Below are 26263 nucleotides of genomic sequence, written 5' to 3'. Positions count from 1 at the left end.
TGATAGAGCAGTCTAACTGAGTGGTGGTAGGCAGCAACAGGCTCGTAAGCATTCATTCAAACAGCAGCTCTTAGCAATGCTGGGATGCACAGCGCTGTTTATGACCTCAAGCCTATTATCAACTCCCGAGATTAGGCTGGCAATACTATAGTGCCTATAAGAACATCCAATAGTCAAAGGTATATGAAACAAATGGTATAGAGAGAAATAGTCCTATAATAACTACAACCTAAAACTTCTTAACTGGGAATATTGAACACTCATGTTAAAAGGAACCACCAGCTTTCATATGTTCTCATGTTCCGAGCAAGGAACTGAAACGTTAGCTTTTTTACATGGCACATATTGCACTTTTACTTTCTTCTCCAACACTGTGTTTTTGCATTATTTAAACCCAATTGAACATGTTTCATTATTTATTTGAGAATAAATAGATTTTTATTTATGTATTATATTAAGTTAAAATAAGTGTTCATTTGGTATTGTTGTAATTGCCATTATTACAAATATATATAAAAAATAAACAAAATTATAATAAAAAAAATAATAATAAACAAATAAGCCGATTAATCGGTATCGGCTTTTTTTGGTCCTCCAATAATTGGTTTCGGTGTTGAGATTCATAAATCAGTCTACCTCTAATTTAAATTTCTTGGAATGGCCTAGTCAAAGCCCCAGACCTCAATCCAACTGAGAATTTGTAGTATGACATAAAGATCGCTGTACACTAGCGGAACCCATCCAATTTGAAGGAGCTGGAGCAGTTTTGCCTTGAAGAATGGGCAAAAATCCCAGTGGCTAGATGTGCTAAGCTTATAGAGACATACCCCAAGAGACTTACAGCTGTAATTGCTGCAAAAGGTGGCTCTACAAAGTCTATTGACTTTGGGGGGGGGGAGTGAATAGTTATGCACGCTCAAGTTATTTCTTGTTTGTTTCACACAAAAATATTTTGCATCTTCAAAGCGGTAGGGATGTTGTGTAAATCAAACGATACAACCCCCCCCAAAAACATATATTCTAATTCCATGTTGTAAAGCAACAAAATAGGAAAAATTCCAAGGGGGGTGAATACTTTCGCAAGCCACTGTATTCCACTGAACACACTAACCAGGTGTCAAGAGTGTAAAACAACATTGCTTCTTTTACCTTCTGAAAACAGTCTCTTCCTGGGGCTGGAGTTGTGGAAGGAGTGGTGTCTCTGGTCTGATGCCACGTCAAACCTGAAACGGACAATCACAAACCTGAACTCTGAGGCTAAAACATATCAAGCATGGTAGGGAAAATGCGTCAGGAATAATGAGACACAATAGTTGGAGAAGACACACCTGTAATGAACAGGGTGAAAACAAATCAAGGGTGCACAGATTCAGCTTAGGACCGGTCCTGTCATCCAGGGGTACTTAACCCGTACCTGTTGTGTAGCTGCTGTTGTCGTGGTAGTGGGTTGCCAAAGGCAGTGGAGTAGTTCTCTGTAGGACAGCGTTTGGGGCTGGATTTAGCCGACTGAGGCGTCATCAGGGTCTCTCTCTTAGCTAGAACATAACACTAGATAAGTTCAAGAACCCTACACAATGAACTACACAAGGAAATAGCAGTGAAAATGACATGACGCACTGGGTGTGGTAGGGGGGAAGGTGGCCCTCTGGGCGCGGGGGGGCAGAGAGGAGGACCTGTGGCCTTCTGGAGACAGACTTCTCTGGGCTCTCAGCAGACACACTCCCCTGAATGTCCCAGACGAAGCCCTTCCAGGAGAAGCCACACCCTGGGGAGGTCCATCCCTGCCTCCATTCAGACAGACCATGCCTCTTTCAGATCCGGACGCACCACTCTCCTGTCCAGTCCCGCCCCTGTCCTGTGTTGTTGGTTCTCTGTGGTTTCTCTCTATGAAGCCAACAGTGGGCCTCCGGCTGCCCAGCCCTGCAACACAGACAGATACATAGAGACAGCTAGTTAATAATAATCGTGTCCCCTTCGGGGAAATCTGTCTTGCATCTCAACAAACACCACCACAGCATCATCACATAAGTTAAAGTATACAGCTCAAAAACAGACTAACAATCAAAAGACTTCAGAGTAGACTAGAGAATCAAACACGTCCTCTAGCTTTTAGAGAACTTTCTTAGAACTGACAAGATCATGTTAGTTTGCAAAAATCACTCAATTTTCACGAGACAGAAAAGCTTAAAATGCTGGTTTCAGATGAACTAAAAAAAACATATCCAAAAGGCTGAGGGGAGAATACAACCTCCAACTTTATGACTGGAGCCAATGACTGAGTTATGCTACACTGTTCTAGCACCGTGCTGAGGACGGAGTGAAGGTAATGAGTTGGTGAGTAAGCGGAGGGCCTACTGTGGGATGAGGAGTGTGTCTTACTGGAGGCCAGTGAGAGTGAGTCAGAGGTACTGTGGCTGGTCTTACAGGGGGCCCGGTCCTCAGTGGTTCTGGTCTCATCCAGCTCTATCAGGGCCCTCATCAGTGGGGTCAGAGGCCCCCGAGTCTCCCTCACAACCTCACCCCTTTCCTGCTCACGCTCTGGAGGGGACAAACACCTACAGGACAAAACAGGACCCGGGTGAGTTAAACTGGTCCGATTTTTAATCAGGGTTAAATCAAGGGGAAAGGGGATTAAAAGGAGGTATTCCAAAGTTAACACTGCAACCATACCTCCTGCTGCCAGTGTGGTCTGTAAAGTGGCCCGAGCTGCCTGATTGGTCAGTTTGAGGGCAAGGGGACATCCTGAAACTCTGCGATTGGTCAGTTTGAGGACTGGGAGACTTCCAGGTGCTGTGTGATTGGTCGGTTTGAGGGCAAGGAGAAATTCTATAGGTGGATTCTGGTTGCCAGGGGTGTTTGCTGGGCGAAAGCAACAGGTCCGGATGGTGGTACAGACTGGAGAGGGATAACAGTAACAACAGCTAGAGTCAGACAGAGAGACAGGAGAGGGTTAAAAATAATAATAACGGCTATTGGTCAGACCTGCTTTGGGACCTAACGGAAGCACAACATGTATGCATACGTGGAGGAGAGGAGACCGTACCCAGCTCCAGAAGGCTGTGTGTGGTTGTGGACAGCCTGGCGACTCCTGGCCTGGTTCTCATGCTCCAGCTGATTCACCTGGCTCTCCAGCTTACAGACCACCCTGAGGAGGCGGGCCACAGACAGATACAGGAAAGAGAGTGTGGGTGATCGAGACATGTCAAATACAGGATCGCCACCGGTGCTGGGACAAAACACACTGATGAAGAAAGAAAAGCTGGCACATGATACATCTATTCTTTGTTTACCAAAATAGATAGTCACACCAAAAGAAAATAACTCCTCTCTCAGTCAAAAGGGATTCTTCAATCTGTCACTCTTGGCCCGTATCCACAAAACATCAGGGAAAATGTCCTAGGAATCATGTTAAAAGCTGTTTTAAGACGACAACAAAAGCCCCCAGCTCAGAGGTTTTAGGATCATTTTAAGACTGTCACACAGGGTTATCGTCTGTAGACGGCTGTGCAAAGAAAATCTATTAAATCCTTTTAAATCTCAGGCTGTAACAACAAACTGTGGAATTAAGTCAAGGGGTTCGAATACTTTCTGAAGGCACTGCAGGTTATTCAATAATCAAAAAGAAAAACATGTTTATTAATTAACCTCGTGGTTCTAAGTATTTAGGCAGGTCATATAAAATATAGGCTACACGTGAAATCGTTTTGAAAAGCGCAAGAGACACTGTTGCATGTAGGTCCAGATTATTTATGGAGTGATCATATAAACATATCAAAACATTTTAACACCACCAAAGCAATTGCTTGTGGCACGGGAACCACTGACTCACTGCATTTCTCCAATGTTAAAAACCCTTTCTGGTAACTTAACAGGTTAAGACAGCTCATGAGCTCTCCTAAATATCTGTCGACTAGGTGGAACTGGAACTTAAGACTAAAGAGGCTTCATGCATAGCTTTTATTTTGAGCCGTAAGAGTAGGAGTGAAGTCTCTATTCTCAGCACTTACGACACATTTTCTACTCTGATGTACATTGTGGATACGGCCTTTCTTCTCCTCCTGCTCCTCCTTTTGACTGTCTTTGCTGTTTGAGAGGATGGCTACGGGCTGCTGGTGGGAGATGGGTAGGAGGCTTGACCAAATCCGTACATTCAATTATATTTTATATTTTTAAATCATGGGCTGGAGCTCCTTGTGTGGTGTTGACTGTGTTTGTTGTGTCTGTCCTGTTTGTGGATGTTCTGACAATTCTAAATATAAAATCACCCCAAAAAAAGTGGTCACTCTGGTAATACTGGAGGTGTCAAAAACACTCAACAACTGGATGTCCGAATCGGACAAATTACATAACTCTGAAAGTAATTGAAATACCCCAAATAGTATTTGAACCCAGGTCTGATCATGACAAAGACATTTCGAAGTAAATATCTTCACATTTTCTCTTTGAAAATACAAGTAGTTGAATATTGGAATGTGTTTGGAAATACACTTGGAAAGTATTGGCATCTATTTGAAAATACTCAAATACACAAGACGCTTGTATTTGAAAATACCTTCAAGTAGAACTAGATTTTCGACCACGTTATTTGAAAATACTCAAATAGGGCTATTTTTTAACCCAGGTCTAGTTATGATTTATCTAGCATATCTATCTTGTAGATGTTGGTTTTCAGGTCTTGGTGTTGGATGCTTGATGTTACCTTTTTAGTTCAGAAACCTGCTCGTTCGCATCAAACAGCTTGTTCTCTGTAGACACCAGGTTGTCCTGTTGATAGAGAACAAAAGGTTAGAACCAGAACAACGTGTCACCTGTTATTCTTGAGGTGGAATAACACTGAAAGGGACAATAGATTATACTAATAGAATAGTTCTGTTACCTTAACCCCCCCGTGGTCTTTCTTCAGAGAGTCATACTCTCCCAGAAGCTAGGGAGACAAAAACACACAACCCCTGAGTCATCATGACCACACACACACACCGGAGTGTGTCTATTAAACCTTTGTGCTACAGCCAAATAGCTTATTACAAGGTCCCTTGCACACATCCAGCGGGTACATGAAAGCTGCTCAAATAAGAGACTGGTGTAAGAGACGTAGAGGTAATGTTCTCCAGATGTTCTGTAGGTAATCTCCCAAACTACAACACCTAGAAAGTATTCTTTCCCAGAGGGTCAGAGACCAGAGATTTCAGTTGGTTTACTTGGCTAGTCTGGTATAACGTCAGAACGTCAGAACTCACGTCCTGCAGCATCTTGTACTCCCTCTCCCTCCTGGCCTCCTTATCTTGCGTTTCTCTGCAGGCGTTCTCCAAAGCCTCCTCTAGCTGCCGGACCCGGGTCCTAAGGCGGCCGGCCGAGGAGTCCTTCTCCCTGCCTGACTGCCTGCTTTCGTCCAATCGCTGCTGCAGGGACGTTGCCGTGGAGCAGGCTGTGTCGTAGCGCTCTGGCCAGTCAGCCTGAAAGAGACAGCAGAGCTCGTCACACACACACACACACACACACACAACTAAGGGTATAACAGTATCCTACCAGTTGTTTCTCTAGGATGGTGTTCTTGTTCTCCAGCTCCTGGATACGGCTGCTTGCATCAGACAGAGCTCGCTCTAGCTGAGCACACCTGGTAATACAACATCCACGACTTAGATCTCACACACACACACCAACCTTCCCCCAAACACACCCACCCACACTCTCCACCACTACCTCTGTCTGAGTGTGTGGTTGCTCTGCTCCAAGTCGTGAGGCAAGTCTCTCAGGTCCAGTTTGTCCCGGAGGACTTTGATCTCTGCCTCGTAGTAAGCCTTCAGATCAGCTACATGACGAGTGTGTTTCTCTCTCAGCTTCTCTCTCAGCCTGGAGAAAGAGGGGAGAATAGAAAGAAGGGAAAAGAGGAGGAATGGGAGGAGAAAAAAGATTAGTAGTACTCAGTATGTATCAATTACCTTAGTTATTCTACTACTTGTTCCTCTGATTTATGCCCTAAATAATATTAGTGTGGCCCCAGAGGTGTCATGCCCATAGGGGGGCACAGGGGCATGTGCCCCCCTATGTGATAGGGCATGGGCCCCCCGATGTGATAGGTTCCCAATCACATCACCAGCTGCCAAGAAGCCATTTCAGGCAATCAAGTTAGTTAGACAAGCTAGCTACTCTATCTTAGCTAGCATGCCTGCTGGCAAGGTTGGTAGACTTTAGAAAAGCGAGCAATTACTAAATGTACCCAGATTTTAGTCATAAAAAAGAACCACCAGTCATACACACAGCTCAAGAAGTATGCTTAGATATGCAGAAAAATAAACTTTTTTTTAACGTAGAATTAAGTACAATTATGGCTCTAGATTGCAGAACAAAAATTGTTTCAAGTGTATGAAAAATACAACTTGTCGACCTCTCAGCTATCCTCAGGGACTTTGTGCCCCTTAGATGTGTGGACTGCATGACGCTCGTGTGACCCAATATATAAAAACATAACCAGCCCTCTGGCCACTCACAGAGAGACGATCACAGGGTCTTCCAGTGACGCCGCTTTCTCCATACGAGGGCCGCTCCGGGAGTGTGTGTGAGAGTGCGTCTGCCTCCCAGACACAGCCAGTTGCTTCAGGGTGCTGGTGTGTGTGTGACTCCCCTCCTCCTCACTGGCCTGAGTGACTAAGGCCTTGCGTTGCTGGCTGCTGGGGAGCATCAAGGGCTTGGAGGTAGAGGGGGGCGACGGGGCTGGTTTTATCCGAGGAGAGGCCACTCTGGCTAGGGTAGGTGCAACGGCGGAGAGGCTGGAGGCGTTGGAGGCACAGTCTGTGTCCCCGGGGTTGGCACTGCCCTCGGCCATGCTGTCTGGGCTGACGGGGGTGTCAACGCGGGGGTAGAGCTGCGGCTGGGTGGGGTAGGAGGGGCTGCTGAAGTGGGAGGGCGAGGTGAAGCCGGAGGTTCGATCTGATTGACGGAGCTGAATAGTGGGATCTAGAGTTAACACCTAGAACAAAGAGAAGGGTTAGAGCAGGTGTCTGTGTGTGTTAGACGATATATTGTTTATATTGTATACCGGGGTATTTTGAAATACCGACAGTATGATTTTCAATACTGTGGGTTGGGGACACCCCCGCCTCGTGGGGGCTGCCAGGGCACGTGCTACGCCACTGCTTATAACTGCAAGTATAACTATAAGTAAAGTAAGGTATGTCAAATTAATTATATTCAGCTCAGGGCTCCAGCTATGAATTTGGTTTGCTAAATGTCAAGATCAAGCTTCTTGGGTACAGAAGAGACATTGAAATCTACTCCTGGATCAAGATCCCTGTTAACTAAATTGTTTTGTGAAACAAAAAAACAAAAATAATTATACAATTCTGGAAAAAATGTAAAAGACCACTACAAAATTACGAGTTTCTCTGGTTTTACTATTTATAGGTATGTGTTTGGGTAAATTAACATGTGTGTTTTATTCTATAAAACTAAACTACTGACAACATTTATCCCAAATTCCAAATTAAAATATTGTCAATAAGAGCATTTCTTTGCAGAAAATGACAACTGGTCAAAATAACAAAAAGATGCAGACCTCAAAGAATGCAAAGAAAATAAGTTCATATTCATTTTTAGACAACACAATACTAATGTTTTAACTTAGGAAGAATTCAGAAATCAATATCTGGAGGAATAACCCTGATTTTCAATCACATCTTTCATGCGTCTTGGCATGCTCTCCACCAGTCTTTCACATTGATGTTGGGTGACTTTATGTCACTGCTGGCGCATAAATTCAAGCAGCTCGGCTTTGTTTGATGGCTTGTGACTATCAATCTTCCTCTTGATCACATTCCAGAGGTTTTCAATGGGGTTCAGGTCTGGAGATTGGGCTGGTCATGACAGGGTCTTGATCTGGTGGTCCTCCATCCACACCTTAATTGACCTGGCTGTGTGGCATGGAGCATTGTCCTGCTGGAAAAACCAATCCTCAGAGTTGGGGAACATTGTCAGAGCAGAAGGAAGCAAGTTTTCTTCCAGGACAACCTTGTACGTGGCTTGATTCATGCGTCCTTCACAAAGACAAATCTTCCCGATTCCAGCCTTGCTGAAGCACCCCCAGATCATCACCCATCCTCCACCAAATTGCACAGTGGGTGCGAGACCTGGAGAGGCCTACAAGCCACAGTGTCTCGCACCCACTGTGAAATGTTTAATTTTTCCGGAAATGAAGTCCTGGAATTTTGCTTAAATTCATTTTTTAAAAGTTAGCTTATAACAGTGAACCTTTTTGTGGGATACACATAAGGCAATTCTAGGTCTTGTGGCATATTTGGTTAAACTATTCCCAAATCAATGGAATTGCAACCCTCTGCATGCACAGTGCATTTTTCCATGACATGTACAGCTGATTCTTAAAATCTTGCACACTAAATTAAATGCTATTGAGCTCACACTACTACACTGTCGGGGCCAATGACTTCATGCTTTCTGGTAAGTTTTGATTACAATACTGGGTGGGGTGAATATATGTTGTATGACATTCATGATCTTTTGTTAATTAGCCTACAGGAAAGTGTGTTTAAATCATTTCTAACTTGTTAACAATTTCTGCTAGTTAGTTTTTGCTACCATGTGGGTTTTAGCTTGCTTGAGCCTGTTAACTTCTTTGGGGTAGGGGGCAATATTTTTACATCCAGATAAAAAGCGTGCCCAGAGTAAACTGCCTGCTATTCAGGCCCAGATGCTAGGATATGCATATTATTAGTAGATTTGGATAGAAAACACTCTGAAGTTTCTAAAACTGTTTGAATGATGTCGAAGTATAACAGAACCCATATGGCAGGCAAAAGCCTGAGAAAAAAATCCAACCAGGAAGTGGGAAATCTGAGGTTTGTAGGTTTTCAAGTCTTAGCCTATCCAATATACAGTGTCTGTGGGGTCATATTGCACTTCCTAAGGCTTCCACTAGATGTCAACCGTATTTAGAACCTTGTTTCAGGCTTCTACTGTGAAGTGGGAGAGAATGGGAGCTGATTGAGTCATGTGTCTGCCAGAAGGCCATGTGCTCAGTCAGGCGCACGCCCGTGAGAGTTAGCTCCGTTCCCTTTCATTTCTAAAGACAAAGGAGTTCTCCGGTTGAAATATTATTGAAGATTTATGATAAAAACATCCTAAAGATTGATTATATACATCGTTTGACATGTTTCTACGTACTGTAATAACTTTTTTGACTTTGTCTGGACCTAGTGCCTGCGCATTTTAATTACTGTACTAAATGCACAAACAAAAAGGAAGTATTTGGACATAAATTATGGACTTTATCGAACAAAACTAATATTTATTGTGGAACTGGGATTCCTGGCAGTGCATTCTGATGTAGATCATCAAAGGTTAGTGATTAATTTTCTCTCTATTTCTGCTTTTTGTGACTCCTCTCTTTGGCTGGAAAAATGGCTGTTTTTTTGTGACTAGGTACTGACCTAACATAATCGCATGGTATGCTTTTGTCGTAAAGCCTTTTTGAAACCGGACACTGTGGTGTGATTAACAACAAGTTTATCTTTAAAATGGTGTATAATACATGTATGTTTGAGGAATTTTAAGTATGAGATTTCTGTTTGAATATGGCGCCCTGCACATTCACTGGATGTTGGTCAGGTGGGACGTTAGCGTCTCACGTACCCTAGAGAGGTTAACTGAGGAGTGTTAATTCACCTGTGTCCATACATGTTTCACTTTAAAACATTTATCTTACAAAGGAGATGTTTAATCTAACTGCTTAACTATTTATCTGTATATCAAATTGTATTTTATTTTTCCCTCATCTTTACAGGAAAATGCCACGGGCAGCATTGGATGTGTGGAGACATTTAACTGCAGCTAATGTAGAAGGAAAAGCTGTGTACATTTGCAAATACTGTGCCAAATCATATGTGAAGAATGCAACAAAGAGGCAGAATCATCTGGCCAAGTGCATAAAGTTCCCTCAGTGCTCACAACAAGCAACCTCTGACAAAAGTCCCTCAACTTCTATTTGAGATAAAAATGATGCACATTGGTGCGGCTGGCTTCCGGGTTGGATGCTCGCTGTGTTAAGAAGCAGTGCGGATTGGTTGGGTTGTGACAACAGTTCATGGTCCTCCTGGAAACAGAAGTTATTCTTTTTTTTGTATTCTTTTTTTTACCCCTTTTTCTCCCCAATTACTTAGTAGTTACTGTCTTGTCTCATCGCTACAACTCCCGTACGGGCTCGGGAGAGACAAAGGTCAAGAGCAATGCGTCCTCCAAAACACAACACAACCAAGTCAGAGGAAACACCGTACACCTAGCGACCTGGTCAGCGTGCACTGTGCCCGGACCGCCACAGGAGTCACTAGCGCGCGATGAGACAAGGATATCTCTACCGGCCAAACCCTCCCTGACCCGGACGATGCTAGGCCAATTGTGCGTCGCCACATGGACCTCCCGGTCGGGGACGGCTGCGGCCTGGGCTCAAACCCAGAGTCTCTGGTGGCACAGCTAGCACTGCGATGCAGTGCCTTAAGAGCACTGCGCCACCCGGGAGGCCCTGGAATCAGATGTTTTTTGACTCAATGGAGGAACGTAGTCAGAGAAATGCTGATGAATGTCTTGCTCGAGTTGTGTATGCAACTGGTTCACCTCTGATGCTCACAGGCAATGTGTATTGTATTGGAAGATATTTCTGAATGTTCTTCACCCAGCATACACCCCCTCCAACCAGACATGCTTTATCTCCTCATTTGCTGGATGCAGAGTTCAGAGCTCAAGTGAAGGTCAAGCAAATCATAGAGAAACCAGACTGTATTGCAATCATCTCTGATGGGTGGTTGAATTTTCGTGTGCAAGGAATAATTAACTACATCTCCACCCCTCAACCAGTATTCTACAAGAGCACAGACACAAGGGACAACAGACACACCGGTCTCTACATTGCAGATGAGCTGAAGACAGTCAATGACCTTGGACCACAGAAGGTAATTGCACTGGTAACAGACAATGCTGCGAACATGAAGGCTGCTTGGTCTGAAGTGGAGGAGTCCTACCCTCACATCACACCCATTGAATCTGAGTATGCAATTGTCATGATGACTGGAGGAATGTCCACCACAGCTGTTGCCAGAGAATTCAATGTTCATTGATGTACCATAAAAACACTATTTTAGAGAATTTGGCAGTATGTCCAACCGGCCATACGTGTAACCACGCCAGCTCACATCCGAGTATTTCTGTCTGTAATAAAGCCCTTTTGTAGGGAAAAATAAATTCTCATTGGCTGGGCCTGGATCTCCATTGAGTGGGCCTGGCTCCCAAGTGGGTGAGTCTATGCCTACGCCCCTGCCCAGTCATGTAAATTCCATAGAATAGGGCGTAATGAATTTATTTCAATTGACTGATTTCCTTATATTTCTGTAACTCAGAAAAAAAAAAAATATATATATATATATATATATATATATATATATATATATACACTTATTTATTAAATGTTTTTAATTAGAAGCATGAAACCATTTAGGCAACAGGGATCTTGATCCAGGATGGGCTTGAACGTCTCTGCTGTAACCAAGAAGATAGCTCAATTATTTTTTTATAGCACCCCTGGTGTGCACTTCTGGTAATACATTTTTGGTTTTTTTCCCTCAACTTTTTCACTCCGGACGCTTTATCTGGACACGTTTCGTCAGGACCTCCAACAGCCGAAGCTAAGTAGTAACATTAACATGATGCCTTCTAATTGCAGTCGCTGTACTCATAATATACAGGAGAACGATCGCCTTACGGCGAGGATAGCTGTGCTACAAGCCCAGCTTCAGACGCAATCGTTAGGCAAGGGTAATTTCAGTGTAGGAAAGGATGAAACAGCGTCTGTGCCACCAGTAAGTACAGATAGTAGTATAAATCCCCTGGCACAGTCCCCGCAGCCAGACAACTTTCTCGCGGTTTCTGGAAGGAAATGCAGGAATGCTCAACCGGTGTCGCTCATTCAGCCGACAGAAACTTTCAACCGGTTTTCCCCATTAAGCAGCGAGTCGGAGTTAGAGGCCGAGTCTTCTCTGGTCTCTACTCCTCCCGTTACGGGGTCTGAGACACCGAAGCTTCCCACCATTAGCTCTGACAAATTGAAAACTCTAGTATTTGGCGACTCCATTACCCGCAGTATTAGACTTAAAACGAATCATCCAGCGATCATACACTGTTTACCGGGGGGCAGGGCTACCGACGTTAAGGCTAATCTGAAGATGGTGCTGGCTAAAGCTAAAACTGGCGAGTGTAGAGAGTATAGAGATATTGTTATCCACGTCGGCACCAACGATGTTAGGATGAAACAGTCAGATCACCAAGCGCAACATAGCTTCTGCGTGTAAATCAGCTAGAAAGATGTGTCGGCATCGAGTAATTGTCTCTGGCCCCCTCCCAGTTAGGGGGAGTGATGAGCTCTACAGCAGAGTCTCACAACTCAATCGCTGGTTGAAAACTGTTTTCTGCCCCTCCCAAAATATAGAATTTGTAGATAATTGGCCCTCTTTCTGGGACTCACCCACAAACAGGACCAAGCCTGACCTGCTGAAGAGTGACGGACTCCATCCTAGCTGGAGGGGTGCTCTCATCTTATCTACCAACATAGACAGGGCTCTAACTCCTCTAGCTCCACAATGAAATAGGGTGCAGGCCAGGCAGCAGGCTGTTAGCCAGCCTGCCAGCATAGTGGAGTCTGCCACTAGCACAGTCAGTGTAGTCAGCTCAGCTATCACCAGAGACCGTGTCTGTGCCTCGACCTAGGTTGGGCAAAACTAAACATGGCGGTGTTCGCCTTAGCAATCTCACTAGGATAAAGACCTCCTCCATTCCTGTCATTATTGAGAGATCATGATACCTCACATCTCAAAATAGGGCTACTTAATGTTAGATCCCTTACTTCAAAGGCAATTATAGTCAATGAACTAATCACTGACCATAAACTTGATGTGATTGGCCTGACTGAAACATGGCTTAAGCCTGATGAATTTACTGTGTTAAATGAGGCCTCACCTCCTAGCTACACTAGTGAGCATATCCCCCGTGCATCCCACAAAGGCGGAGGTGTTGCTAACATTTACGATAGCAAATTTCATTTTACAAAAAAAAATGACGTTTTTGTCTTTTGAGCTTCTAGTCATGAAATCTATGCAGCCTACTCAATCACTTTTTATAGCTACTGTTTACAGGCCTCCTGGGCCATATACAGCGTTCCTCATTGAGTTCCCTGAATTCCTATCGGACCTTGTAGTCATAGCAGATAATATTCTAATCTTTGGTGACTTTAATATTCACATGGAAAAGTCCACAGACCCACTCATAAAGGCTTTCAGAGCCATCATCGACTCAGTGGGTTTTGTCCAACATGTCTCTGGACCCACTCACTGTCACAGTCATACTCTGGACCTAGTTTTGTCCCATGGAATAAATGTTGTGGATCTTAATGTTTTTCCTCATAATCCTGGACTATCGGACCACCGTTTTATTACGTTTGCAATTGCAACAAATAATCTGCTCAGACCCCAACCAAGGAACATCAAAAGTCGTGCTATAAATTCACAGACAACACAAAGATTCCTTGATGTCCTTCCAGATTCCCTCTGTCTACCCAAGGACGCCAGAGGACAAAAATCAGTTAACCACCTAACTGAGGAACTCAATTTAACCTTGCGCAATACCCTAGATGCAGTTGCACCCCTAAAAACTAAAAACATTTCTCATAAGAAACTAGCTCCCTGGTACACAGAAAATAACCGAGCTCTGAAGCAAGCTTCCAGAAAATTGGAACGGAAATGGCGCCACACCAAACTGGAAGTCTTCCGACTAGCTTGGAAAGACAGTACCGTGCAGTACCGAAGAGCCCTTACTGCTGCTCGATCATCCTATTTGTCTAACTTAATTGAGGAAAATAAGAACAATCCGAAATTCCTTTTTGATACTGTCGCAAAGCTAACTAAAAAGCAGCATTCCCCAAGAGAGGATGGCTTTCACTTTAGCAGTGATAAATTCATGAACTTCTTTGAGGAAAAGATTATGATTATTAGAAAGCAAATTACGGACTCCTCTTTAAATCTGCGTATTCCTTCAAAGCTCAGTTGTCCTGAGTCTGCACAACTCTGCCAGGACCTAGGATCAAGAGAGATGCTCAAGTGTTTTAGTACTATATCTCTTGACACAATGATGAAAATAATCATGGCCTCTAAACCTTCAAGCTGCATACTGGACCCTATTCCAACTAAACTACTGAAAGAGCTGCTTCCTGTGCTTGGCCCTCCTATGTTGAACATAATAAACGGCTCTCTATCCACCGGATGTGTACCAAACTCACTAAAAGTGGCAGTAATAAAGCATCTCTTGAAAAAGCCAAACCTTGACCCAGAAAATATAAAAAACTAAATTGGCCTATATTGAATCTTCCATTCCTCTCAAACATTTTAGAAAAGGCTGTTGCGCAGCGACTCACTGCCTTCCTGAAGACAAACAATGTATACAAAATGCTTCAGTCTGGTTTTAGACCCCATCATAGCACTGAGACTGCACTTGTGAAGGTGGTAAATTACATTTTAATGGCATCGGACCGAGGCTCTGCATCTGTCCTCGTGCTCCTAGACCTTAGTGCTGCTTTTGATACCATCGATCACCACATTCTTTTGGAGAGATTGGAAACCCAAATTGGTCTACACGGACAAGTTCTGGCCTGGTTTAGATCTTATCTGTCGGAAAGATATCAGTTTGTCCCTGTGAATGGTTTGTCCTCTGACAAATCAACTGTAAATTTCGGTGTTCCTCAAGGTTCCGTTTTAGGACCACTATTGTTTTCACTATATATTTTACCTCTTGGGGATGTTATTCGAAAACATAAATGTTAACTTTCACTGCTATGCGGATGACACACTGCTGTACATTTCAATGAAACATGGTGAAGCCCCAAAATTGCCCTTGCTAGAAGCATGTGTTTCAGACATAAGGAAGTGGATGGCTGCAAACTTTCTACTTTTAAATTCAGACAAAACAGAGATGCTTGTTCTAGGTCCCAAGAAACAAAGAGATCTTCTGTTGAATCTGACAATTAATCTTAATGGTTGTACAGTCGTCTCAAATAAAACTGTGAAGGACCTCGGCGTTACTCTGGACCCTGATCTCTCTTCAAAAGAGAACATATCAAGACCATTTCAAGGACAGCTTTTTTCCATCTACGTAACATTGCAAAAATCAGAATCTCTGTCCAAAAATGATGCAGAAAAATGTATCCATGCTTTTGTCACTTCTAGGTTAGACTACTGCAATGCTCTACTTTCCGGCTACCCGGATAAAGCACTAAATAAACTTCAGCTAGTGCTAAATACGGCTACTAGAATCCTGACTAGAACCCAAAAAAATGATCATATTACTCCAGTGCTAGCCTCCCTACACTGGCTTCCTGTCAAAGCAAGGGCTGATTTCAAGGTTTTACTGCTAACCTACAAAGCATTACATGGGCTTGCTCCTACCTATCTCTCTGATTTGGTCCTGCCGTACATACCTACACGTACGCTACGGTCACAAGACGCAGGCCTCCTAATTGTCCCTAGAATTTCTAAGCAAACAGCTGGAGGCAGGGCTTTCTCCTATAGAGCACCAATTTTATGGAACGGTCTGCCTACCCATGTCAGAGACGCAAACTCGGTCTCAACCTTTAAGTCTTTACTGAAGGTTCATCTCTTCAGTGGGTCATATGATTGAGTGTAGTCTGGCTCAGGAGTGGGAAGGTGAACGGAAAGGCTCTGGAGCAACGAACCGCCCTTGCTGTCTCTGCCTGGCCGGTTCCCCTCTTTCCACTGGGATTCTCTGCCTCTAACCCTATTACAGGGGCTGAGTCACTGGCTTACTGGGGCTCTCTCATGCCGTCCCTGGAAGGGGTGCGTCAGTGGGTTGATTCACTGATGTGGTCATCCTGTCTGGGTTGGCGCCCCCCCTTGGGTTGTGCCATGGCGGAGATCTTTGTGGGCTATACTCAGCCTTGTCTCAGGATGGTAAGTTGGTGGTTGAAGATATCCCTGGTGTGGGGGCTGTGCTTTGGCAAAGTGGGTGGGGTTATATCCTTCCTGTTTGGCCCTGTCCGGGGGTGTCCTCGGATGGGGCCACAGTGTCTCCTGACCCCTCCTGTCTCAGCCTCCAGTATTTATGCTGCAGTAGTTTATGTGTCGGGGGGCTAGGGTCAGTTTGTTATATCTGGAGTACCTCTCCTGTCCTATTCGGTGTCCTGTGTGAATCTAAGTGTGCATTCTCTAATTCTCTCTTTCTCTCTCTCGGAGGACCTGAGCCCTAGGACCATGCCCCAGGACTACCTGACATGATGACTCCTTGCTGTCCCCAGTCCACCTGGCCGTGCTGCTGCTCCAGTTTCAACTGTTCTGCCTTATTATTATTCGACCATGCTGGTCATTTATGAACATTTGAACATCTTGGCCATGTTCTGTTATAATCTACACCCGGCACAGCCAGAAGAGGACTGGCCACCCCACATGTGCTCTCTCCAATTCTCTCTTTCTCTCTCTCGGAGGACCTGAGCCCTAGGACCATGCCCCAGGACTACCCGACATGATGACTCCTTGCTGTCCCCAGTCCACCTGGCCGTGCTGCTGCTCCAGTTTCAACTGTTCTGCCTTATTATTATTCGACCATGCTGGTCATTTATGAACATTTGAACATCTTGGCCATGTTCTGTTATAATCTCCACCCGGCACAGCCAGAAAAGGACTGGCCACCCCACATAGCCTGGTTCCTCTCTAGGTTTCTTCCTAGGTTTTGGCCTTTCTAGGGAGTTTTTCCTAGCCACCGTGCTTCTACACCTGCATTGCTTGCTGTTTGGGGTTTTAGGCTGGGTTTCTGTACAGCACTTTGAGATATCAGCTGATGTACAAAGGGCTATATAAATAAATTTGATTTGATTTGAATACAGTATACCCCGGTATGGTACGGAAACGGTATGAACATCTGGAACCGCCCAACCTTAGTGTGTGTGTGTGTGTGTGTGTACCTGTGGTGACGTGGGGCTGCAGGTGAGAGAGCGGTCCCAGTCAGTGTGTTTAGACTCAGTAGTTCTCTGCTTGCTGTGGTAGATCTCTCTGAGAGACCGCTTCTGGTCCTCTGGAGAGGTCTGGGAGACACAGAGAGAGACGCACAACAAACTAACACAACGGAGGGAGGTGGTGTCATTTGTTTTCGTTTACTTGGGATTCAGGTCTGAAAACGTGTGGGATTTCCCTAAGAAGAGACTAACGTTTTCAGCACAATGAAAACAAACACTGTATTTAAGGTGGAACAAGTTTGGGTTGTCCTTTTGACCTTCACCTACCAGACTGATAGAGGCCTCCTGCAGCAGCAGGTAGGCTCCACTGTCGAAGCTGTCAGGTAGAGGGCGGTAGAGCTCACTCTCATCCAGGCGCCAGTACGTCAGACCTGAAGGACAAGAAGCAGACACGTATCACTCCATTTTAACAACATCTATACTAGACTGCTTTATAACTATGTTACTACAAGCACTTAGCATTATTGCTTTGACCGCATTTCAGAACTGCTGCTCAAGCAAAGGCAACAGTGTTATTCAACAAGGTGACAAGACCGCGCAGGATGTAGGCCAATGTTTAGAGCGGATACAAAGAGGCCTGTGTTTGTGTGTGTGTGTGTGTGTATGTGTGTGTGTGTGTGGTTACCTGAGGCCTCAGACATGAGGCTGTCACTTCTCCTCAGAGGAAAGGAGTTGGTGAAGGTAGCAGCCGACCCATGCTGAAAACAGAGAGAAGAGAAATGAACAAAGGAGAAGGAGAGAGAATGAGACCCAAAGCTAACTCCAGTGTCTTACTGTTTCCTTTTCAAAATGCTTCCCCACAAGGAATCCTGTTTCAACTGACTGTGACGCATATAAAGCAGGGCAGACACAGTGACAGACAAAATACAAGGTGATATAACAAAACGGCTGCGCATTTTACTGACTCCAGTAATCCAAATAGTTTTACATCATTTTATCCAGCTACTAGAAATTCAAAAGGAACCGGGTGCGTCGGCTGGAGTTAGGTGTACCTTGTCCTGGAGGTCAGTGTTCTCCAGGGGGCTGTCTCTAGGGCTCTGCCTGGGGCTGGGCTGCTGATCCTGGGAGGAAGAGGTCTGAGGGCCGCTCTGGCCCGGGAATGGGGCCTGGAGGGGTGGGGGGGAAGCCAGGGGAGGTTGGGCCTGCCCCGCTGTGCTCTTCTTGGGTTTGCTGCGTCTCTGTCTTTGAGCCCAGGAGGTCAGCGATTGGCTGGAGGTTCTCTGCTGCTCAGGTGGACTAGGATTGTCTCTAGGAGCCACCTCATTGGCCGAGGCACTCCTCTTCTGACCCTCCTGGCCAATCAGAATGGTCTCTGTGTAGTCCTGGAGGTGAAGGGACCAACCAGGCTCCTCTTTCCCCCGGCCTCTCTCCTCTACTCCCCCCGGAGTCTTTGTCCCCTCGAGCCCTGACCCCCAGGCTGACAGGGTCCCATACCCACTGCTCAGCACCGTCCCTGCCCCCTCAGCCCACCTCTCTCTTGGGGTGACCGTCCCTGGCCGAGGGGGTGGGGGTAGAGGGAAGGTGGAGCTCAGAAGGGGTTGTGGAACAGAGAGGGAGGTGGGGGGAGCAGAGAGAGGCGGGTTCCCATTGGGAAGGTCCGTGGAGGGTGAGGGGTGGATGGTGGCAACAGCAGGGGAAGAGGAGTAGTCTGGGTGTGTCTGTGTGACAGTAAACAGCGTAGATTGGTAATCGTGATGTGTCTGTGTGTTGGTGGTAGCAGTATATGGGTAATTGTTGTGGGTCTGTGTGCTGGTCTGGCGGTTCTGGAGCTGAACCAAGGCTTTGATCTCATCCTGAATCAGCTGGAAGAGGAAAATAATCACAGTGTAAACAGGCATCAGAACATGCATCTTTATGGATTCTAGAACAGGCCATGTATAGTTCAGAGCTGTACTTGGCAATAGTCAAATCAAAATTTTTTGGTCACATACACATATTTAGCGAATGTTATTGCGGGTGTAGCGAAATGCTTGTGTTCCTAGCTCCAACAGTCCAGTAGTATCTAACAATTCACAACAATACACACCAATATAAAAGTAAACAAATAGAATTAAGAAATACTAAAATATATTAGATTGAGCAATGTCGGAGTGGCATTGACTAAAATATAGTAGAATACAATACAGTATATACATATGAGATGTGTAAAGCAGTAGGTAAACATTGAAGTAACTAGTGTTCCACTATTAAAGTGGCCAGCGATTCCAAGTCTATGTATACAGGGCAGCAGCCTCCAAGGTGCAGGGTTGCGTAACCAGGTGGAAGCCGGCTAGTGATGGCTATTTAACAGTCTGATGGCCATGAGTTAGAAGCTGTTTTTCAGTCTCTCGGTCCCAGCTTTGATGCATCTGTATTGACCTCGCCTTCTGGATGATAGCGGGGTGAACAGGCAGTGGCTCGGGTGGTTGATGTCCTTGATGATCTTTTTGGCCTTCCTATGTCATCGGGTGCTGTAGGTGTCCTGGAGGGCAGGTAGTTTGCCACCGGTGATGCGTTGGGCAGCCTCTGATGCACCACCCTCTGAAGAGCCCTCCGGTTGCGGGAGGTACAGTTGCCGTACCAGGCGGGGATACAGCCCAACAGGATGCTCTGAATTGTGCATCTGTAAAAGTTGAGGGTTTTAGGGACCAAGCCAAATTTCTTCAGCCTCGTGAGTTTGAGGCTTCTTCACCACACTGTCTGTGGCCCGTCAGGAAGTCCAGGACCCAGTTACACAGGGCGGGGTTCAGACCCAGGGCCACGAGCTTACTGATAAGCTTGGAGGGTACTATGGTGTTGAATGCTGAACTATAGTCAATGAACAGCATTTTTACACTGGTATTCCTCTTGACCAGGTGGGATAGGGCAGTGTGAAGTGCGATGGCGATTGCATTGTCTGTGGATCTATTGAGGCGGTAAGCAAATTGAAGTCGGTCTAGGGTGTCAGGTTAAATGATCCTTAACTAGCCTCTCAAAGCACTTTATGATGACAGAAGTGAGTGCTACGAGGTGATAGTAATTTAGTTCAGTCACCTTTGCTTTCTTCGGTACAGGACCAATGGTAGACATCTTGAAGCAAGTGGGGACAGCAGACTGGGATAGCGAGAGATTGAGTATGTCTGTAAACACTCCAGCCAGCTGGTCTGCGTATGCTCGAAGGATGCGCCTAGGGACGCCGTCTGGGCCAGCAGCCTTGCGAGGGTTAACGCACCTAACTGTCTTACTCACGTCGGCCACGGAGAAGGAAAGCCCACAGTCCTTGGTAGCGGGCCGCGTCGGTGGCACTGTGTTATCCTCAAAGCGGGCGAAGAAGGTGTTTAGCTTGTCCGGAAGCAAGACGTCAGTGTCTGCAACATGGCTGGTTTTCTGTTTGTAGTTCGTGATTGTCTGTAGACACTGCCACATACGTTGTGTCTGAGCCGTTGAATTGCGACTCCTTCGTCTCTGTACTGACATTTTGCCTGTTTGCCTTACGGAGGGAATAACTACATTGTTTGTATTCGGCCATATAACCAGTCACCTTGCCATGGTTAAATGTGGTGGTTCGCACTTTCAGTTTTGCGTGAATGCTGCCATCTATCCACGGTTTCTGGTTTGGGTAGGTTTTAATAGTCACAGTGGGTAAAACATATCCTATACACTTCCTGATGAACTCAGTCACCGTATCCGTGTATTCGATGATGTTACTCTAAGAGGCTACCTGAAACATATCCCAGTCCGCGCGATCAAAATAATCTCGAAGCATGGATTCCGATTGGTCAGACCATCGTTGAATAGACCTTAGCACGGGTACTTCCTGTTTGAGTTTCTGCCTATAGGAAGGGAGGGGCAAAATGGAGTAGTGATCAGATTTGTCGAAACGAGAGCGGGGGAGGACCTTGTAGGCGTTTCGAAAAGTTGAGTAGCAGCGGTCCAATGATTTTCCAGAACGAGTACTACAGTCAATGTGTTGGTAGAACTATGGTTGCATTTTCCTCAATTTAGTTTTTGTTAAAATCACCAGATACAATAAATGCAGTCTCAAGATATGTGGTTTCCAGTTGCATAAAGTCCAGTGTAATTCTTTGAGGGTCGTCCTGGTATCGGCTTGAGGGGGAATATACTCGGCTGTGACTATAACCGAAGATAATTATTTTTGGAGGTAATACAGTCGGCATTTGATTGAGAGGTATTCTAGGACATCTGAACAAAAGGACTTGAGTTTGTGTGTTATCACAATCACACGATGAGCAGCTAATCGTGAAACATACACCCCCGCCTTTCTTCTTCCCGGAGAGTTCTTTATTCCCGTCTGCGCGATGTACTGAGAACCCAGCTGGCTGTATGGACGGGGACAGTTTATCCGAGACAGCCAGAGTATGTTACAATGCCCGATGTCTCTCTGGAAGGAGATCCTTGCCCTGAGCTCATCTACTTTATTGTCCAGAGACTGAACATTAGCAAGTAATATACTCTGAAGCGGTGGATGGTGGGCACACCTCCTGAGTCGGACTAGAGGTCCACTCCGAATACCTCTTCTCCGCCGGCGGTGTTTCGGAGCAGCCTCTGGAATAAGTTCAATTGCCCTGGGAGGTACAAACAAAGGACCCAATTCCGGAAAGTCGTATTCCTGGTCATAATGTTAACAAGTTACCACCGCTCTGATATACAAAAGTTATTTCCGGGCTGTATGTAATACCAACAACAAAAATCTGTGCTAATAATGTAAGAAATAACACACAAAAAAACGAAATACTGCAAAGTTTCTTAGGAGCTAGAAGTGGAGCTGCTATACCTGTCGGTGCCATCTTCCGTGAAAATCACACACACTTAAATAGTAGTACAAACCTGTATTTGGCACTGGTACTGTTCTTGCTGAGCCAGGATCTGCTCTTGGTACTGTTTCTCTACTAGCTGGAACAGATGCAGCCATCGACCCTGTTGAACAAAGACACGTACACATCTTCAAAATTAGGTCTGTACAGTACCATCCAGAAAGCATTGGAAAAGATTTCCTCTTAAAGTTATGGGCACGTTTCCAGTGTGAATATGAATATGGCAAATAGTCAAATGTTCTGATTGGAGGGAAGAAGTGTGACAGCTGTGAGTTAGGCTCGCAGAAGGGGTCTGTGTGTGTGTGTGTGTGTGTGTGGGGGGGGGGGGGGGTTGCATCCGGAAGCAGCTGTGCTCCAGTTGTGATGTGAGAAAAGTGAATTAGTGGTACTATGCCATGCACCCAGGGAGGTGAGGGGGAGGGGGTATGGCACCTGATATTACAGTCCATAAGAAATTCACTGATTCCCTTTTAGCGACTCAGTTATTTGCACATTTTCAAACATAGGTTAAATGTTCATGTTTTCTGGGCACAATAACAGACTTGGGTATGGGTTGCATCTCAAAAGTAATTGAGCATGTGTTTTCAGATCAGGAAAGCTGTATGAGAAGAGAGGGCAGGAGGTCATTAAGACAATTGGGATAGATCCCATGTAGAGCTGGGACGCAGGCATTTTGCTGACATCGTTCATTACGACAAGTTGCCTATACAAGTGAAATGTGGAGTTAGACATGAAATAAGTTTGTTAATATTGGTGATTGTTCATGGAACAATTGATGGCATACAACAATCAAACTAGACGTAGTAGTTTATAGAATAATAAAACTAAACAAAGTGGTGCACATTAATGTTAAAAACTTATCATTCAATTTATTGTTATCAGATCAGTTCAGGCAATTTATCACAATATGGATTTTTGTCCATATCGCCCAGCTCTAGATCCTTGTATTTAAAGCTGGGGAATACAGTACTCTTTCCAGTGTGTTTTCTTCTGTGTGAGAGGAGGTGGCACTGCTGCCAGCATCACAGTTGTCTATTCCCCACAAATCATGTCCTGTCTGAAGAGATCAGCTGCAGTTGTGTGATGTGTGCAGTCTAGGGACCAAGTGTGTGTGTGCTGTCAGCTAAGATCCACAGGGACAGCAGAAGCGACAGAGGAGGGATAAGACTTCCGGCTGCCCAACGTGCTGCAGGAGAATAATGACCACACCAGCTAACCCCAGTATCACCCTTTCCAGGGAGACGTTTAGAGAACACACACAATCACACTTCTCTGACATACTAACTGCCACAGACATTTCTCTATCAGTGGCAGTTTAGTCGTTCCACACTAAATATATGGTATGCTATATATCGGTTTGTCTGTTGTCCATCCTACCCTTGCAGTTACACAAGAGCCCAGACTCTTTCCTACCTCACAGTCCTTCCACATCTCCGGGTCAGTCTCCCCACTACTCTGGATCTCTTGGACCAGAGCTCTGAGGGTCTCCAGGGAGGAGGGGTTGATGAAGGGGAGACTCTTGCCAGGCCCAAAGGCCTCCTCCGTACTCAGACACAGGCTCCTGGGGAACACAGTACACAGGAGTCAGGAAAAGGGACTAGGTTGGATTACTCAATGTAGCACACTTAGAAGCCACAGTCTCCACACACCTGATCTTGTGGGGGAGGCTGCATGCTGGTGTGACGTCTTCAGCTCTCCCATCTACGGTTCCCCCTTCAGTCTTGGAGTTGGCGTTGGGTTCCTCTGTCCCGGACAGCCCCAACCCAAGTCCCAGCCCCAGGCCAGAGGCTGCTGAGGTTCCCTCTGAAGACTCGCTTTCCTTGCCCCCTTCCCCGGCATGGCAGTGGCTCAGGGCCCCCAGGCTGGACACATCCTCAGAGATACTGTCATCTGTGGACATGCTTATGGGCCCACAACCTGGGGGAGAGTCTGATACCTACAAGGGAGATAGAGGGAGACAGCTCTCCCTTAATGCTGGGTGGGGTGGGGGTGGGGGGTTAATACTTGCAGGAGATCGAAGGGAAAGGTCTGAAGTTACGTATGACAAACTCACTTTTCATTGTGAACAGTCCCTTTAAACTCCAGAGTACAGACATGGACCAGGACTATGATGTGAGATGAAATACAAGCAGGTGGCTAGGCCCTTTGGTGATGGTGACCGTAATCAAACTTTCACTTTAACTGGGGCAGTTTCATTCAAATAGTAACTTGCATACACTTGCTGGATAAGATTATAGCAGAAGCCTTGCAAGATATACCTGACAGGGGCATATACCAGTAGTAAACATATGAGATCATCAAGCAGACGTATCTAACTACATTGCAAGCTAAATATAACTACCTGGATATCGTAGCTAGTCTCCTTCTACTTGTTAGTACAGTATTAATCTTGCTATTGATTGACTGGCCAGTTGTCCGCTGGCTGTATCCTGCTGGCTAGCTAGCTAACGTTGGTTAACCATGCTAACTGACAGGTTTGCAAGCATCAACGTTTACGGTTAGCTAGCTAAGAGTAATGTTACATCTTGAAAATGATTGAAACTAGCGCCTTCATTAGGCTCAATAAGCACACAGTCGATTCATAGTTAATATGTCAAGTAGATTAATAAGATTTTTTAATAAAAGTCGCTTTAACTTACCAGTTAACTTGTAAAGTAACTTCACCCATATTTTACCTTCAACAATACTAGCCAGCTAGCTAGTCTACTGCAGCTAACGCTAGCTAGCTAGCAGTGCTGCAGCATAACGTTCAACGGCAAAACATTACGCAATGTCTAATTGGCCGAATGAAATCGAAAACGAGTTATCTGATTGGCTGTCTCTCTCATTCAGCCATTATGATTTGCTGTGATGCACAGTGCAGTGTACATGATTGGTAGAACTTGTAGGAAATTATTCATTCGCTGCAGGGGTAGAGCGATTCAATTTAACACGCGGGAGACAAAATTTTGTTACAACCTAACAAATATGCGATTGCTAAATTGTTATCTACAATCAGGTTTGGGGTAGGTTACTTTCTAAATGTAATCCGTTACAGTTACTAGTTAGTTACCTGTCCAAATGATAATCCGTAACGTGATTTTGAGATTATCCAAACTCGTGAAATCGGTATGTTACTAGATCCAACAGTGCAGTAGAATATCAAACACAATACAAATAATCTACAAATGAGAGAACGAGTCCAATTAACAATCCAATGAAGATAGGAGGGAGCACATGTCCGAATATAAATACGTGGTGTGTACAGACAGTATATAATTTGGAAAGAAAATTATATGTACAGTAGTAGCTATATTAGCTATTTCGAGAATACAGTATATACATACACAGCAGGGAGGGTGTGAGAGAGACATCCACATAAAGAGACGCACGTGCAATTATTTAACATTTTCTTGTAGTGAGGAAAATCCACAACATGGAGTCACAATCATAACGATTGGGAACTATTTCACGCTGGGAAGATTTTCCCCCGCACATTCATTGAACGTCACCGCATAGGCTATTTTATGTACTGCTGTTTCCCCTCCCCTTGATTTAGCTAGCTAGCATAATTAGCTGTCAAGTGGTCTAGATAGCTTGCTCTCAGAGGTGTGCAGTTTTAACTTGCTTGTATAGCTAAATAAACGAATATAAAAGCTAGGTTTTAGCCAAAGTATAAACAACTTTCACATCTCCACTAGTTACTTTGACATTGTTCCAAGATGTTGCAGGGCAGATGAACTGGCAAGTAGTCAGCTAGTGATGGCTGTTCAACAGTCTGAATGCCTGGAGATAGAAACGGTTTCTGTCTCTGTCCCAGCTCTGCACCTGTACAGTCTCTGTCTGCTAGATGGTAGCAGAGTGAACAGACAGTGGCTTGGGGCCTTGCCAAATTTCTTCAGCCACCTGAGGTTGAAGTGGTGCTGTTGTGCCTTCTTCACCACAGTGTCGGTGTGGTGGGACCATTTCAGGTCAGTGATGTGCACGCCAAGGAACTTTAAGCTTTTGACCTTCTCCACTGTGCCCGTTGATGGGGGTGTGCTCCCTCTTCTGTCCCCTGTTGTCCACGATCAACTCCTTTGCGGTTTTTTTTAGGTGAAGTGAGAGGTTATTTTCCTGGCACCAGTCCGCCAGCGTTATAACCTCCTCCCAGTAGGCTGTCTTATCGTTGTTGGTAAACAGGCTGTCATCAGTACATCTGAAAATCGAGATGGTGTCGTGTATAGCCACGCATTCATGGGTGAACAGGGAGTACAGGAGAGGGCTGATCGTACAGCCCTGGGTCACCCCCTTGTTGAGGGTCAGTGTGATGGATGTTGTTTCCTACTCTCACCACCTGGGTTTGACCTTCAGGAAATCTAGGACCCAGTTACACAAGGAGCAAGCATTCTCACATAGGTATTCCTCTTGTCCAGGTGTGATA

General features: G+C 45.2%; 1 protein-coding gene across 2 annotated transcripts in view; it reads right to left on the bottom strand.

The window, feature by feature from the left end:
* The window catches only part of LOC110523851 (M-phase phosphoprotein 9), a 33200-nt gene extending 8559 nt beyond the window's left edge, over window positions 1-24641 (bottom strand). The window contains exons 1-20 of one of the 2 annotated variants that reach the window (XM_090234858.1): window positions 24501-24641; window positions 23511-23797; window positions 23275-23422; window positions 21875-21964; window positions 18061-18870; window positions 17694-17766; window positions 17336-17439; window positions 17018-17137; window positions 6489-6967; window positions 5701-5850; window positions 5527-5614; window positions 5238-5453; window positions 4877-4924; window positions 4700-4764; window positions 3044-3145; window positions 2671-2895; window positions 2380-2555; window positions 1618-1920; window positions 1415-1535; window positions 1150-1223 (exon numbers count right to left, since the gene is read on the bottom strand). In XM_090234858.1, the coding sequence (XP_090090984.1) occupies window positions 1150-1223; window positions 1415-1535; window positions 1618-1920; window positions 2380-2555; window positions 2671-2895; window positions 3044-3145; window positions 4700-4764; window positions 4877-4924; window positions 5238-5453; window positions 5527-5614; window positions 5701-5850; window positions 6489-6967; window positions 17018-17137; window positions 17336-17439; window positions 17694-17766; window positions 18061-18870; window positions 21875-21964; window positions 23275-23422; window positions 23511-23761 (3643 nt within the window). In that variant the 5' untranslated portion in view covers window positions 23762-23797; window positions 24501-24641. The remainder of the gene's footprint in view (window positions 1-1149; window positions 1224-1414; window positions 1536-1617; window positions 1921-2379; window positions 2556-2670; window positions 2896-3043; window positions 3146-4699; window positions 4765-4876; window positions 4925-5237; window positions 5454-5526; window positions 5615-5700; window positions 5851-6488; window positions 6968-17017; window positions 17138-17335; window positions 17440-17693; window positions 17767-18060; window positions 18871-21874; window positions 21965-23274; window positions 23423-23510; window positions 23798-24500) is intronic. The other variant, XM_090234859.1, reaches the window with a different exon arrangement.
* Between the last annotated feature and the right edge of the window lie 1622 nt (window positions 24642-26263).

Source organism: Oncorhynchus mykiss, chromosome 5, assembly GCF_057628025.1.
Source record: "Oncorhynchus mykiss isolate SJ-2025 chromosome 5, ASM5762802v1, whole genome shotgun sequence".
Taxonomy (NCBI): domain Eukaryota; kingdom Metazoa; phylum Chordata; class Actinopteri; order Salmoniformes; family Salmonidae; genus Oncorhynchus; species Oncorhynchus mykiss.
The sequence above is the reverse complement of the archived record's forward strand: the minus strand, read 5'-3'. Positions and strand labels throughout refer to the sequence as shown.